The sequence below is a fragment of the Vigna unguiculata genome, chromosome 9, assembly GCF_004118075.2.
Source record: "Vigna unguiculata cultivar IT97K-499-35 chromosome 9, ASM411807v1, whole genome shotgun sequence".
Taxonomy (NCBI): Eukaryota; Viridiplantae; Streptophyta; class Magnoliopsida; order Fabales; family Fabaceae; genus Vigna; species Vigna unguiculata.
This window is the reverse complement of record NC_040287.1, coordinates 42,206,731-42,220,222: the sequence shown is the minus strand read 5'-3', so window position 1 is coordinate 42,220,222 and position 13,492 is coordinate 42,206,731. Positions and strand designations below refer to the sequence as shown.

The window sequence follows — 13,492 nt, the reverse complement described above, 5'->3', positions numbered from 1 at the left end:
TTCATGAACTTCAACGTGGCTGGCTTTGCTTGACTGTGCCACCGACCTATAAATATATATATCAAAACTAAAACTAAATCAGACCAAGTAATGATCAGCCATAGGTTTTCAATAATTCACTAAGAAAAATAATATTGGTCCGAGTTTTCTTACTTTTACATGTCGAAGTTTTATTATTATTTATTACAAACTATTTTTAAATTAATTATTTCAATTTTATTAGTTAATATACATAATTTATACTCACACGTTGTATCTGATAAAACTACAAGTTTTTAAATTGTATCTGATACTCAATTTTAAATTAGCTGGAAATTACAAGTTATAAATTAGAGACTGAAATATTTAAAACTTAAAACTGTGTGCTGGTATTAACCAATAGTTTTTCCAGTATTTGTAGGTGGTAAATGTCAATGCATATAAATCTCAAGAAATACTTTACAGGACTAAAATATTAGTTTATTTGGACTAAAATGTGCTTATCATTTTTTTTTTACTTTCACAGCTAGAATGAATAAAATAAAGGTGAATAAATTTTATAGTTCCAATATATATATATATATATATATATATATATATATTATTTGAAGATAAATATTAAGTGACATAAAACAATATATTGAGTTATATATATATTCTACAATAATTTTAAATCTATATTATAAAATGTTTTATGATTTTGTTTAATCATGCTAAAATATAACAATATAAAATGAAAAAAAAAGTTTCTGAAAAATAATGGAAAAAAATGAATTTATGAGAATGAAAATTTAGAAAACAGTTAAAAGCAGGTTATTGGAATAACTCATTAGATATTATTTTCATCAAGCTACTTTATAGATTATCAGATTAACTTGTAAATTTAATTATCACTCAACACACTTACTGATCATATATAAAACAAAACATTCCATTTCACAAATGAGATTACATCCTTTTTAAATCTTGACACTCTATAAAGTTTCTCCTCCCACCCTATATATAACTTATTTTATTGCTTTTATATTTAAAAGTTTAATAATTTAATTTAATATATTAATACCTTTTATAGTTATTATATGAATGCCAAAACAAAATAGGGGTGCCAACAAAACATTTTTTTTACATGTCACGTTGGGTATTATCTGATCGAATATCGTCGGTGATTTGGCCTCTATTGTTGCCCTACATCACAGCCGTGACAATCTGAAGTAGTCAAAATAGAAGATGAGATTATAGTAACATAAATTATGACATTGTGAAGCATTTGCATGTGATCATCAGAGACATTTGCTCCATCGCATAAAAATGCTATCTGTCATTTTATCCACAAACAGCTACAAATCAACAAGTCAAATGAAACCAGGAACTAAAATTGGAAAAAAGTTTGTGAAGTGAAATAAAAAACACGACCAGATGGGGATGGGTGATTAAATGTTGGTGTTTTTAGATGCCTCCACAAGAAAAAGCATGTGAGCAAAGAGGGAATTGTCAGATAAGAGAACGTGGGAATAATTGAATGCATCTAGAATTGTACCTGTTCACACACATAAATTTAATAATGTAATATATGATAATTCACATGTGCCATCGTTGCCAAAGCCACTCTGGTCCCTTATTTAAAGACCACTGATTTGGTGATGAGAAATGACAATAATAAATGTTACTAAAACAAATACAAATTCTCTCACTCACTACACACTTCTCTTTCAATTCAATATCCAACATTCAGTGCGTGAGGCAAGATACTAATGGCCACCATGATGTTTGTTTTGGTCAGCTTCCTCATATTATGTTGTTTCTCAGTTAACAGTTTTGCCTTCTCACCTTCTGGATGGACCAATGCACATGCCACCTTTTATGGAGGTAGTGATGCCTCTGGGACAATGGGTGAGTCAATGTACCTCCTAACATTATCCATGTAGTTTGCTTTTTATATGTTCTATTTCCTTGTTTATAATTTTTTAAGACTCAGAGATTTTATACAAATTAGAGATAAAAACGAGTTTATTGTATGTAAATTAGTTCAAATTTTATGCCATATTTGATTCTGTAAAATTGAGTTAGGTTAAAAATTCACTTATTATACTGATATAAGAATTGTGAGTTAGAGTTTCTTTTAATGAGATTTGGTATTTTTTAGATCTATACTTCTATCTATTGTGAACTATCTATTAATGTTTAATTTCATTTTAAAAATATATATTTTTGGTGTAAAAATATAAATTAATAATATATAAGTGAATGGAAAACTTATTGTATAAATTGATCTGCAAGGTTGTATCATCATGATGATCGAGTGTTTACACCAATTATATTTGATAGAAACTCTGTTTTGACATGTTACTATATTAAGAATTTAAGTGAGTCTAAGTTTCACATTAATTAGAAATAAAAAAATTAATTATTATATAAAGATAAAAATCCATAAATTTATTACCTTTTAAGATTTTGGATTGGGAAAACATTGACACTCCTTAAAAACCTAACATACTAGACATTCCGAAAGAATCTATTTTCTTTTTTCTTTTAGTGAAAGTTTGCATGCGTGAGATGCAGGAGGAGCTTGTGGGTATGGGAATCTGTATTCAACAGGGTATGGAACTGATACAGCAGCACTAAGTACTGCGTTATTTAACGATGGCGCTTCGTGTGGGGAGTGCTACAAAATCATGTGCGATTATGAAGCAGACCCCAAATGGTGCTTGAAAGGAACATCTGTAACCATAACTGCCACAAACTTCTGCCCTCCCAATTTCGCTCTGCCAAGCAACAACGGTGGCTGGTGCAACCCTCCTCTCAAACATTTTGATATGGCTCAACCCGCATGGCAAAAGATCGGTATCTACAGAGGAGGGATCGTACCCGTTTTGTTCCAAAGGTTTCAACTTAACTCGTTATTAAGTGATCGTTTCTCGAAAGACCCGACACTTTTATTTTCATAACACTTTGATGTGTTACTTGCAGGGTTGCGTGCATGAAGAAGGGAGGGGTTAGGTTCAGTGTGAATGGGAGAGATTACTTCGAGCTTGTGCTGATCAACAATGTCGGAGGAGCTGGTTCTGTTCGATCTGTGTCCATCAAAGGCTCAAAAACTGGGTGGATGACTATGTCAAGAAATTGGGGAGCTAATTGGCAATCCAATGCGTATTTGAATGGTCAATCTCTGTCTTTCAGAGTCACGACAACCGACGGTGTCACCAAACTTTTTGAAAACGTTGTTCCATCCAATTGGGCTTTTGGCCAGAGTTTCTCTTCCAGTATTCAGTTTTAAGGCGACAATGGGTACTGAGTTGTGGGTTTTGGAGTTTCCGATGAACGAAACGGCAGAGGCGTGCCTGTTATTTTTCTGGAGCAGCCCGCCACAATTCTCTTCTGCTTTTGAATTTGGTAAATATGGTAAGATCGAACCCATCAACTTGATGCCCATAATGAAGAACCCTAAGTAGCCATTCCAATTGCCTGAGTTATTACAGAGAATCACTGTTAGTTCTAGTGTGAGACGTGTAGAATTAAACATCTTCAGAGTTTGAAGTGCTGCTGTATTCAGAGAATTTGGAAATGGGAACACTTTAATTCCCTGAAATTCTATATATGTGTTGTTGTATTGTTTTTGCTAATTTGTTCTTCAGTTTCATCTCACACTGCAATTTTTTTATTGTAAAACAAAATATTTATACGAAACTTATTATTATGTATAAAATGTTGTAATGTTTAGTTTTTGTTATAACACTATTTTTTTTATCATGTTATATATTTTTTATATTGATGCCTTAAGACTTTTATTTTCATTTACTTTTTTATCATGTTTTCTCTCCGTAATACTATCTTTATTAATGCAGATTATTGATGATTTAAGGATAAAAATATTTATGGTAAATACAATGTGATTCTCATTATCGTTGTTAACATTTATGACTTTTGTAAAATGGAAAGAAAAATTATAAACTATCTTGACGATTTAAATAAGATATTCTTTATAACAGTAATTAAATTAATTCCCATGTAAATTATTTTAATTAAAATAATTATATCAAGGTTTATTATTTTTAATAGTAATATAATTAATTTTTTATAATAAAATAATAATGGCACAAATCATTGTTTTTTAAATTATATCAGAATAAATGTAAATAATAATAAAAAATGTTAACACGTTTTGCGATTTTAATTATTATTATTATAAATGTTATTTTTATCATAATTAATTCAATTTTGATTAAAAAAACAATTTTTATCGCACCTATTCATTAAAATTAAAACTTATACATGATATATAATTTATTCAATTTTGATTTAAAAATAAGTTATATGATAAATATTTTAGTTGGTTAAAAATAAACTTAAAAAGAAAAGTTGTATTTGTAGATAAAATAAAAAGTGGAAAGTTTTAAAAGCAACTTGGGGGTGTCAATAGTACACCCAACCAATTGAAGTGTACGAGGCCCATTAAGATTTTGGTGGCGGAACCACAGAATCTGGAATCCCATGTAATCACTTTGTTGTAATATGACGAGGTGGTTCTGTTCTGTGACCTTTGTTCCGAATTACGATATCGTTGCCCTATTTATCTAAGTCTACAAGTGCAAGGAGATTGCGCAGTACTTTTTCTCATTTAAATTTGAAAAAAAATTAAAATGTCAACCATAAACAAGAACCAGATCATCGATGAATCGAACCGTTCAGAAACCAAGGTACTGGATGAGAATAAAGAAGAAGAGGAAGAGGAAGACTTACAGAAGCTTCTTGTCCCTGACGTGCAGAATCTTCCCACCACTCCTCCTTCCGCTGTTGAATCCAACTTTGCCACTTTCTTCGCCATAGGTAATTCTATTCACACTCACATTACATTCTTATTATAAACCCTAAACCTGGGTAATTAAATATTTAGTTAATTTGAAGTTCAGATTTTACGAAACCAGCTCACGATCAGTACATTTACCGGCACGCCAATGGGTATACTATTCATTCTTTTGAGGTTGCTTCGAATTGGATTATTTTGGTATTTTCTTAAAAATATGTTCATTCTATGTAATTGTTGTTGTTACCTTAAAGCTTGTGTGTGGTTGGGTTGGCTCCTTCCCACGTCGCTTTCAAGGATGAAGGTGGAATCACAGCCGTTGATTTCAATGTTGGGAAGTCGGATCGCAGCGAGATGAAAGTCACTGGAAAGAGGAAGAAGGTATATTTTCCCAAATTTGAATTTTCACACTTTCTTGCTCTCTGTTTCTGGAAAGCAGAAGAAGAACAATGAACAATGAAACTGTTTCGTGAAATTTTGTGCGTTTCAAAATGTTTTACTTTATGAAAATAGCTTCTTATCCTTCCATTATTCAATTGGGATGTCTTTTCATGAAGAATGCACAACATTTTGAGTCCAACACTGCTCTGTGTAAAATCTCTACCAAAAATGATACCTATATTGTAAGGTAAATTCTCTATTATAAGACATTCATATGATCTACAGATTATTTTTATATCTGTTTGTGGTTGTGTGCTTATCCAGTTCCTCTTCTTTCCGAGTCTCATTACTCACTGATACATAACTTGTGATTTTTTAGATGTTGCGTCAAAGGCTCCCTCTTGGAAGTGAATCAACAATTGATCAAGCAACCAGAACTGCTTAATGTTTCGGTAAGAGTAACTATGCGCTTTTCCAACCTGATCTTTTCATTGTAGATAAACCTTTCATTGTATTGCCCCTTATATATTATATTTTACGACAAGACCAAACTGTGTTTGATTTGCCAACCTTAACCTTCTCCATTATCAAATCTGTCTATTATTGTTATCTTTTATGTTGTTCCTCGTACTTATATTGTTTATGAGAGGTGATATGGCTCATACTGAGTTCCCTGGAGGCTTCTAGTCCTCTGGTTTTTCTTTTGTCATTCACCAAAACAAATGTGTTAGACCCCTTTTATATGGTTTGCTAGAAGAGGTTTACTTTTATTGTATTGTTCTTGTCTCTGATTCTGTGTTGTTTTGATACTTATTAGGACCTTGTTTGTTATAAGATACATCCTTTTTTTCATCTTGGTTCGTACCCAGAACTGTCAAAACGATTGTTGCTACTGCTAAATACTTGTGACATTAGAGCGTTCACGACTTTGTTGCAATCTTATCCTCATGCATGCAATTATCTGTACTTCTTGTCTCTTTATGAATTTCTTTTCATCAATACATCAGGCTGACAGAGAAGGATATATTGCTATTATCATGCCAAAACCTGCCGATTGGCTCAAGGTCAAGGCTTCCCTTGTTAGCCTTCAGGAGTACAAGAAATTGAAGGAAGTTAGTTGAATGTGTAGCATACCCACCAAGAATGGTGTCATAGTGAAAGGGTTGCATGATTTCCCTGCATGATTCTTCATTAGAGGGGTTCCAAATGCCACAAACCGGATGAAATTGAAACATTGTTTAGGTGCAGAAGACAATGAGAAACGAGTTAAAATTCTTTACTAAGTTATCTTGTCTTATCTTCTGCTGAGTATTCAAAATATACTATGTTGATACTTTAGAAGTCTTTTTAGTAGATTTTAAAATTTCAAAATCACTGATCATAAGGGAGAGACATCAGGGGATAATTTGAAAGCTCGGCAGAGAAACACTACAGGAAAATTCAGCAAATAATTCAAATTCATGAGAAATAGCTTACACTCTTAACTTAATCCGTGGCATTAGTGCTTACCAAGTAGCCGGATGACTACATAAATCTCTCAGCTCCACGAGCAACCAAGATCTCATGATATTGGAGCTACTCGGCCACCTTTCATTAGGTTTTTCTGTCTTTCTTATATAACTTTTTTTTTTAATTTTATTTCTTCTTTCAACAATTTAAATTAATACATAACAATGATGATGATGATATGACTCATGGCCACTTTTCCACCATTTTTTAATGATAATTACTGTTAAAGCACAAGGTTGAGAGATTTGAAGTATGTTGCCTAAAAGAATGTAGAACGAAAAGATGGAGAAGAACTTTTTTAAAATTTGAAATAAACAAGTCTTGAATAGTTATACCAATTATAAATAATTGAAGTTGCATGTCCGTGAATTAAAAGTCAAACCAAAATTTGTAATCCTTATACTCCAAATCGAAGAAGTATAACATATGTTCTTGGCAACAAATTTAGAACAATGGAGAAACTGAACAATAAGAATTCTTGTTACTTGATGTGAAGCATAAGCGCTTTCAGAAGAGTGGCTTCAATATATTTGGGCCTACGGACCCAATAACTGCAATTTCTCTAACCGATCCAAAATTGATAACCTTACATTTTGGATCGGCCTTTCAATGTTTTATCAATTTTCGAGTATGAAATCGGACTCTCCGAACGAATACATAGACCATATATCAAATACAGAACCACCACATAGAAAGTATTGATCCTTTGATACCATTCATGATTTTCATCCCTTTGTAGAAGAAAATATCAATAAGTCTACCTCTTGTTTAAAAAAATAAAAATAAAAGTTAAGCTAATCACAATATACTTAAAGCACAAAGCCATTAAAATAGTAAAAAAAAATATTAAGGACCATGCACAGTATGACATAAAAGGTCACGTGTCACTCAAATACTGAACTAAAAACCACAATAAAACATAACAAAGAACCTTATACTGTATCACTTAATATATATATATATATAATTTGGATAACCCTAAACATAAGTACGTAACTTTTACTACTTTCAATCATTTTAAAGACATTTAGATGACATGTAAAAACAAAACTACCAAAGTAAATCCACAAAAATGGAAAGTTGAATAAAAACATGATTTTTATACGAACACACAACATGAAAAAGGAAGAACATTTCAATATACTACTTGACACGGAACTTCGCTTTCAATAAGACAAACATATACAGATAATAATTTGGTTTGGAAATGATACGTGACTAAAGAAAATTCAGACTCGTTGACATTAATGATTAAATATAATAATAAATTTGTATATTTATTGGGAAAGTTTATTCCATATTTTTGTTTATCGTACCTTTCTACCGTGTACATTGTTTCAACAAGTTCGTCTTCTAATATTGTTTCTCTATGTTCAAGATTTAAGTTAAAAAAAACTTAAAAAAAATCCAGCATAAACCATTTAGAACAACGACATTACTAGAATGTCGAAAATAATGTTTTGCAAACAATTGTTTTAAATATACGTTGAAAAATCATTTAAACAATATAATTGTGAAAATAATATACGAGATGTCAAATTTTGTACATATTAATAACAAATCTGACAGAACATTTGATAATGTAAAATTTAGTACATAATTTTTTAATTATTTCAAAATCTACTCCTTACTGTATGCTTTGTAATTTTAATTAAAATCTTTCTTCTAATAAAATAAAAATTAGAAGGCAAAATAATTTTTACCAAACACTTGTATTAACATCTCGTGCGTAAAAATGCTAAAGATATACAAACTTACAGAAAGAGTGAGAGAGAAAACGAAACTGGATTTATTGTTTAGTTAAAAAAAAAATCACACATTACATTAATTTTACACGTAGAAAACTTAAAGATAAATAATGATGTCAAATGAGAAAAAAAAATTGTGTCAAAATATGAAAAAATAATTAGCGTTTTCTTCCTAATTGAGGGTAATACGGTAAAACGAATATTTTTTACTAACTATTAATTTAAAAATAAAACGAGAGAAGGGAATTAGGTTTCGTAACAGCTGGGCAAGTTGCTGTTGCTACACTTTGTCTCCATTACCACCGAGTCGTGAAACAGAGAAGAGAGGCGGAAGAAATCGCAGGTGCGCGCCGCCGAGACCCAAAGCGAAAGAGAAAGCGTGGTTTCTGCTGTCTGGAATTTTATCAGGCCTTCGGCGCCTTCCTCATTACACAATCACAAACCCTAACTCATTCTTTTTTTTTAATCTCATTTTCTAGGTTCTTTAATTTTTATTTTTTGAATTAATTTTCGTCGATAATCTTCACTGTTTTGTTAATTTATCCGTAGATTTACTTATCTACGTTTATGCTTACGCACTGATCATTCATCGGTCTATCTCTCTCTCTCCGAAACTGCAAACCCTAATCGGCAATGGTTACTACCACCGTTGATTCATCCTCTAATCACCACACACCTTCTGGTGCTGCCGATACCTATAGCTTCCCGCGAAAAAATCTGCCATCTCCGTGGGCCCAGGTCGTTCGCGGTGCCGACTCTGAACCTAACCATCAATCACCGCCTTCTTCTTCCTCTTCATCATCCCTCGATTCTGTTAATTCTATCGGTCCTGCTGCTGATACCGTTGATGCCGCCGTGAAACCTGTGTGGAAGAGGCCGTCTAATGACGCCGCGGAAATTGGGCCTGTAATGGGCGCAATATCTTGGCCCGCTTTATCCGAGTCCACCAAGCCCACTCCTAAATCGATATCTGATTCCGTCGATGATGAATCACTCACTCCTCCTAAGGTTTGTTTCTGTATCAAAACCTATTGTTTGGTTTATATCCACTGGAGGTTCTATTAATTTGACTGAAGGAACAAATAGAGTTATTGATATTGGTAGTTTAGGGTTCACATTGTGGTAATGTAGTTTCTCGGATGTATGCATTGTAACCAGTTAAAGGTTTTTTAGGAAGGACGCGTGTTTACTGAAAATAGTTGTCTCCTTTCAGGGTCCTGTTGTTTCAGACTCTACTCAGAAACAAGCTTCTGATAATGTGAAACCTAGTCCTGCAATAAACCATGGTATGGGTAACAGACAGAGGTCAATGAAGCGTGGAGGGGCAAATGGCAATAATGTTGGCTATGGTCCTGTTCAGAACAACTTCTCGGGTGCTTCCCCTCATTTCCCTCCACCGCCACCCTTTCCCGTGCTTCAGATGCCTCCAAGTTCATTTGCACATGGAATACCTGGGGTTCCAGTTCCTTCTCCGAGAGAACCTTACAGGAACAAAAACTGGGATACGAGGCCTCCGATTGGAGGGTTTATGCCGCCAATGAACGAGAATCGGAGTCCCTCTCGCCGGGGAAATGCTGGGCATCATCCACGTGGAGATGTATCCTATCACAACAGTTATGGCAACAGGCGCGATCAGGATCGTGGAGGTTATGCAAATAACAGAGATACTCATGTAAATCATCAGAGGATGCCTCCAAGGGGATTAATGAGGCCTCCGCCGCCTAATCCTGCTTCATTCATGGGGCCTCAGCCCATGCGACCCTTTGCAAACCCTCCTGGGTTTCCTGGTCAGTTCTTTCTTCTTTTATTTGATTATATTAGTACAACAAAACAAACCTAATGCACCATCTCTTCCTTTATAGAATTCTATTATTTCCCAACACTACAATTTGAACCCTTTGGGGGCATGCCGTTTTTAACACATGCACCTCCTCCTGCAATGTTCTTACCGGTTGCTGAAACCCCTCTCGCCAGTACAATAGTCAACCAAATTGATTATTACTTCAGGTGCTTTTTCTGTTCTTCGTTATTTATTATTGTGTTTCCCAACAAATCCTGGCTGTTGGATTTTATCTTCATTGCTGTTTTGTTTATGCAGTGATGCTAATTTAGTGAGGGATGAGTATTTAAGGTCCAACATGGATGAACAAGGATGGGTTCCAATTTCTTTGATTGCAAGCTTCCCTCGTGTAAGTTAACTCTTAGTATGTGATTCAATGTATGTTACATATGCATAAATTACAGTTTCATATCTTAAACTTATCTGTAATGGTGATTTTTTATGATCTTGGTAAATATGGTTCAATGTTTTAGACACAGTAATAATCTATTTGTTATGGATTGTTATTTACCTTTAAGGAATTTTTGGCTTTCATGGCCGATGATAATTTTTGTTACCCTAGGAGCACTTTTGGCAGTATACATCGAAGATTAATAATGGAAATGAAAAAATGAATTTACGTGTTACTTAGGAGAAAACAGTCTGTTTTTATCATGTCCATATTGACTAGCTTTTTGTTTGGTGAATTTGGCTTTGGTACTATGCTGCTTTTTAATACCTTGTTGACTGTGATATGACATCTATATCTCACAAGTGAAGATCCACCTTCCTGTGAAGTTTAATATTTTTTCAATAATCACCATTGTCAGTGCGACCTGTTGCCACAAAAATTATGGCGCTTGAAATCATAGTGAACATGAATGATGGAAAGGAACCGGTCATGACTGGTTTTGGATTTCTTAAAGCTCTGAATATTGTTTTAAAATGTGTTTATTTGTGAACAGTTTATTTAGTTATTATTAGTGTCAATTTTATTGCTCTTTTCCTGAATTTTTCATTGTCAGTATATACAATGCTATGTAGATGACCAAAATAAGTTATTGTCTCATTTTGTTGTGCAGTATATTAGCTAATTGAAAAAGCCTGCATGTAGCCTTCAACTGTCATCGGTTCTTTGATTGAATGGATGTTGAGTGGGGCAAAATTGTAGTTGTTTGATTTGATTGAGTGTAATAATTATGTGATTTGGAGCTATATTATGAGATTCGACAGAGAATAAATTTAGATTATGATTACAGTGGGATGAAAATTGTCTGGCAGTTTCCTTTCGTTAAAAACCAAATCCCATCTGGAAGCATATCTTTGTTGCTCTTGCGTTTTTTATAGTACTGATAGAATTGAAAAATGTACCTTTTCTTGCTGGCATAGATTTGATGCAGTAGAACTGAAAAATGCTTTGTCCACCTAGACTTACAGCTATGCTTGCGAAAGTTTCATGATCTCATAAACAGCTGTGAGCTAGCATGGTTGTTTGGAATGCTATTTGATCACTTATGCCCTTAAGCCAACCTCCACTACCTGCCCCGTTGGTCTGTGTGTCATTCTTAGGAATCTCACACGTTTAGTAGTTTTCACTAATGTAAATTATGATATTAGTCTATTGTTTGATTGGAAGTTTCCATGGAGTAGGTGAAGTCTACAGCTCAGCTCAGTTCAGTTATCTTTGTTTATTCTTACATTACAACTCATGTCAATGTATATATGTGCTCGCAAACATAGATAAAGAGGTTGTAGCTTTGGTGAACTTGCACAAATTTTCTACTGTTAAGATTGATCTATATGATTTGGAGTGATAGCATTAAGCTCTCATGAATGATAGGTATCCTAAATTTGTTTTTTCTCTAAATAGATATTATCTTTTGTGCAGGTTAGAAGTTTGACAAGCAACATTAAGTTGATACTGGAATCACTGAGAGCTTCCACTGTCGTCGAAGTGCAGGTGAGTTCTGATTTTCTTGTATGTTGTCACTCCTTCAGCTTTCACTGGAAACACTTTCCACGCACGTAATTTCTGTTCATTTCCATATTAGCATTTGTTATTTCTGCCCTTCCAATTTGCTGTAGGCTGACAAGTTGAGGAGGGTTAGTGAATGGACCAAATGACTTACCTTAATTCAAGGTTATTTTATTCAATTTGTTGTATTTTTGACGTGGTTTTTGCCCTTCAAATTTTCTGTAGGGTGACAAGTTGAGGAGGCGTAAAGAGTGGACCAAGTGACTTACCTCTACTCAACTTTGAGCCAACTCTGGTTCAATGTCCGCCAGCATATCCAGTTCTAATAACCTAGCATGTAATTTTGAAAAGATTACAGTAGATGAAACTATTACATATATAAAGTTAATGTTGAGCCTACCGCAAATGATGATGATGGAGATTCCCCTACTCAGTTCAAATTCCCAATTGGCGATGAGCATCAATTAAAAACTAAGCTCAGTTTATCTTCAGCATCCCAAAATACTGGGCCAATTCTATTTCTGGCCCCGTGTGACTCTTTAATTTGAAAGGGTTTTTTTGGGGGATGATAGGAGGATAGGTTGTTTGGAAGTTTGGTTCCTTTTCTACAGTGACAGGGAGATTTTGGTAGCAATTGAATGAAATAGGGAGAGAAATATAAATTCTTCGGAATTATTATTATGGTCTAAGAGAAGAAAAGAAAGTTAATGGGACAAGAAGTCAAGAATTTTGATGGAGGTAACTTGAACAAATTTTTTATTTCGGTTTGTACAACTTTATATTTGTTGCGGCTGAATTATTTTTTATTTTCTGGTGGTATATGTGGGCAAAGGATTTTTAATGAATTGAACTGAGTTGACTTGAAATCGTGGTATTATGTTGCCCTTGTTTAATTGATGTTGTTTGTTCTACTCTATCTCTTTTATATGCTCGCACAAATGGTGACAAATATTTTATATATTTGCCTTATCACACATCATTAGTGATTTATCATTTCTTGAATATCTACTAGCTAATGTTTCGTTTTTTTTATAGTTTCACCATGAACTTTGATGCAAATATTTTTCATAGTAGAAATTTAACTATGTTTGGGAGATGTTGCCAGATAAATTTACAATTATTATGTGTTTTTAAAACATGTATTTTTAGATTAATTAATATATACATCTTTTATTTTATTACAATTATTAAAAGTTAAAGGGTATTTTGCAATATAAAACAATGATTTAGTAGATATGTTATGTATGTGTGATGACTCATAATTATGCTATTATGTAATT

General features: G+C 33.3%; 3 protein-coding genes across 3 annotated transcripts; all 3 read left to right on the top strand.

Annotated features, from left to right (window-relative positions):
* The first annotated feature begins 1,586 nt into the window (after positions 1–1,586).
* LOC114163169 (expansin-A11-like) lies at positions 1,587–3,726 on the top strand. Its single transcript, XM_028047305.1, has 3 exons — positions 1,587–1,869; positions 2,539–2,860; positions 2,947–3,726. The coding sequence occupies exons 1-3, from the start codon at positions 1,731–1,733 to the stop codon at positions 3,251–3,253; spliced, it is 768 nt and encodes a 255-aa protein (XP_027903106.1). The 5' UTR covers positions 1,587–1,730; the 3' UTR covers positions 3,254–3,726.
* A 741-nt stretch (positions 3,727–4,467) lies between these two features.
* Positions 4,468–6,629, top strand: LOC114162453 (protein Simiate). Its single transcript, XM_028046355.1, has 6 exons — positions 4,468–4,803; positions 4,887–4,935; positions 5,035–5,161; positions 5,338–5,408; positions 5,541–5,613; positions 6,169–6,629. The coding sequence occupies exons 1-6, from the start codon at positions 4,617–4,619 to the stop codon at positions 6,280–6,282; spliced, it is 621 nt and encodes a 206-aa protein (XP_027902156.1). The 5' UTR covers positions 4,468–4,616; the 3' UTR covers positions 6,283–6,629.
* A 2,040-nt stretch (positions 6,630–8,669) lies between these two features.
* On the top strand, positions 8,670–13,123 carry LOC114163286 (la-related protein 1C-like). Its single transcript, XM_028047506.1, has 6 exons — positions 8,670–9,426; positions 9,632–10,205; positions 10,281–10,425; positions 10,517–10,607; positions 12,126–12,197; positions 12,438–13,123. Exons 1-6 carry the CDS (start codon positions 9,052–9,054, stop codon positions 12,474–12,476), a joined length of 1,296 nt encoding a protein of 431 aa, XP_027903307.1. The 5' UTR covers positions 8,670–9,051; the 3' UTR covers positions 12,477–13,123.
* Positions 13,124–13,492: the final 369 nt, after the last annotated feature.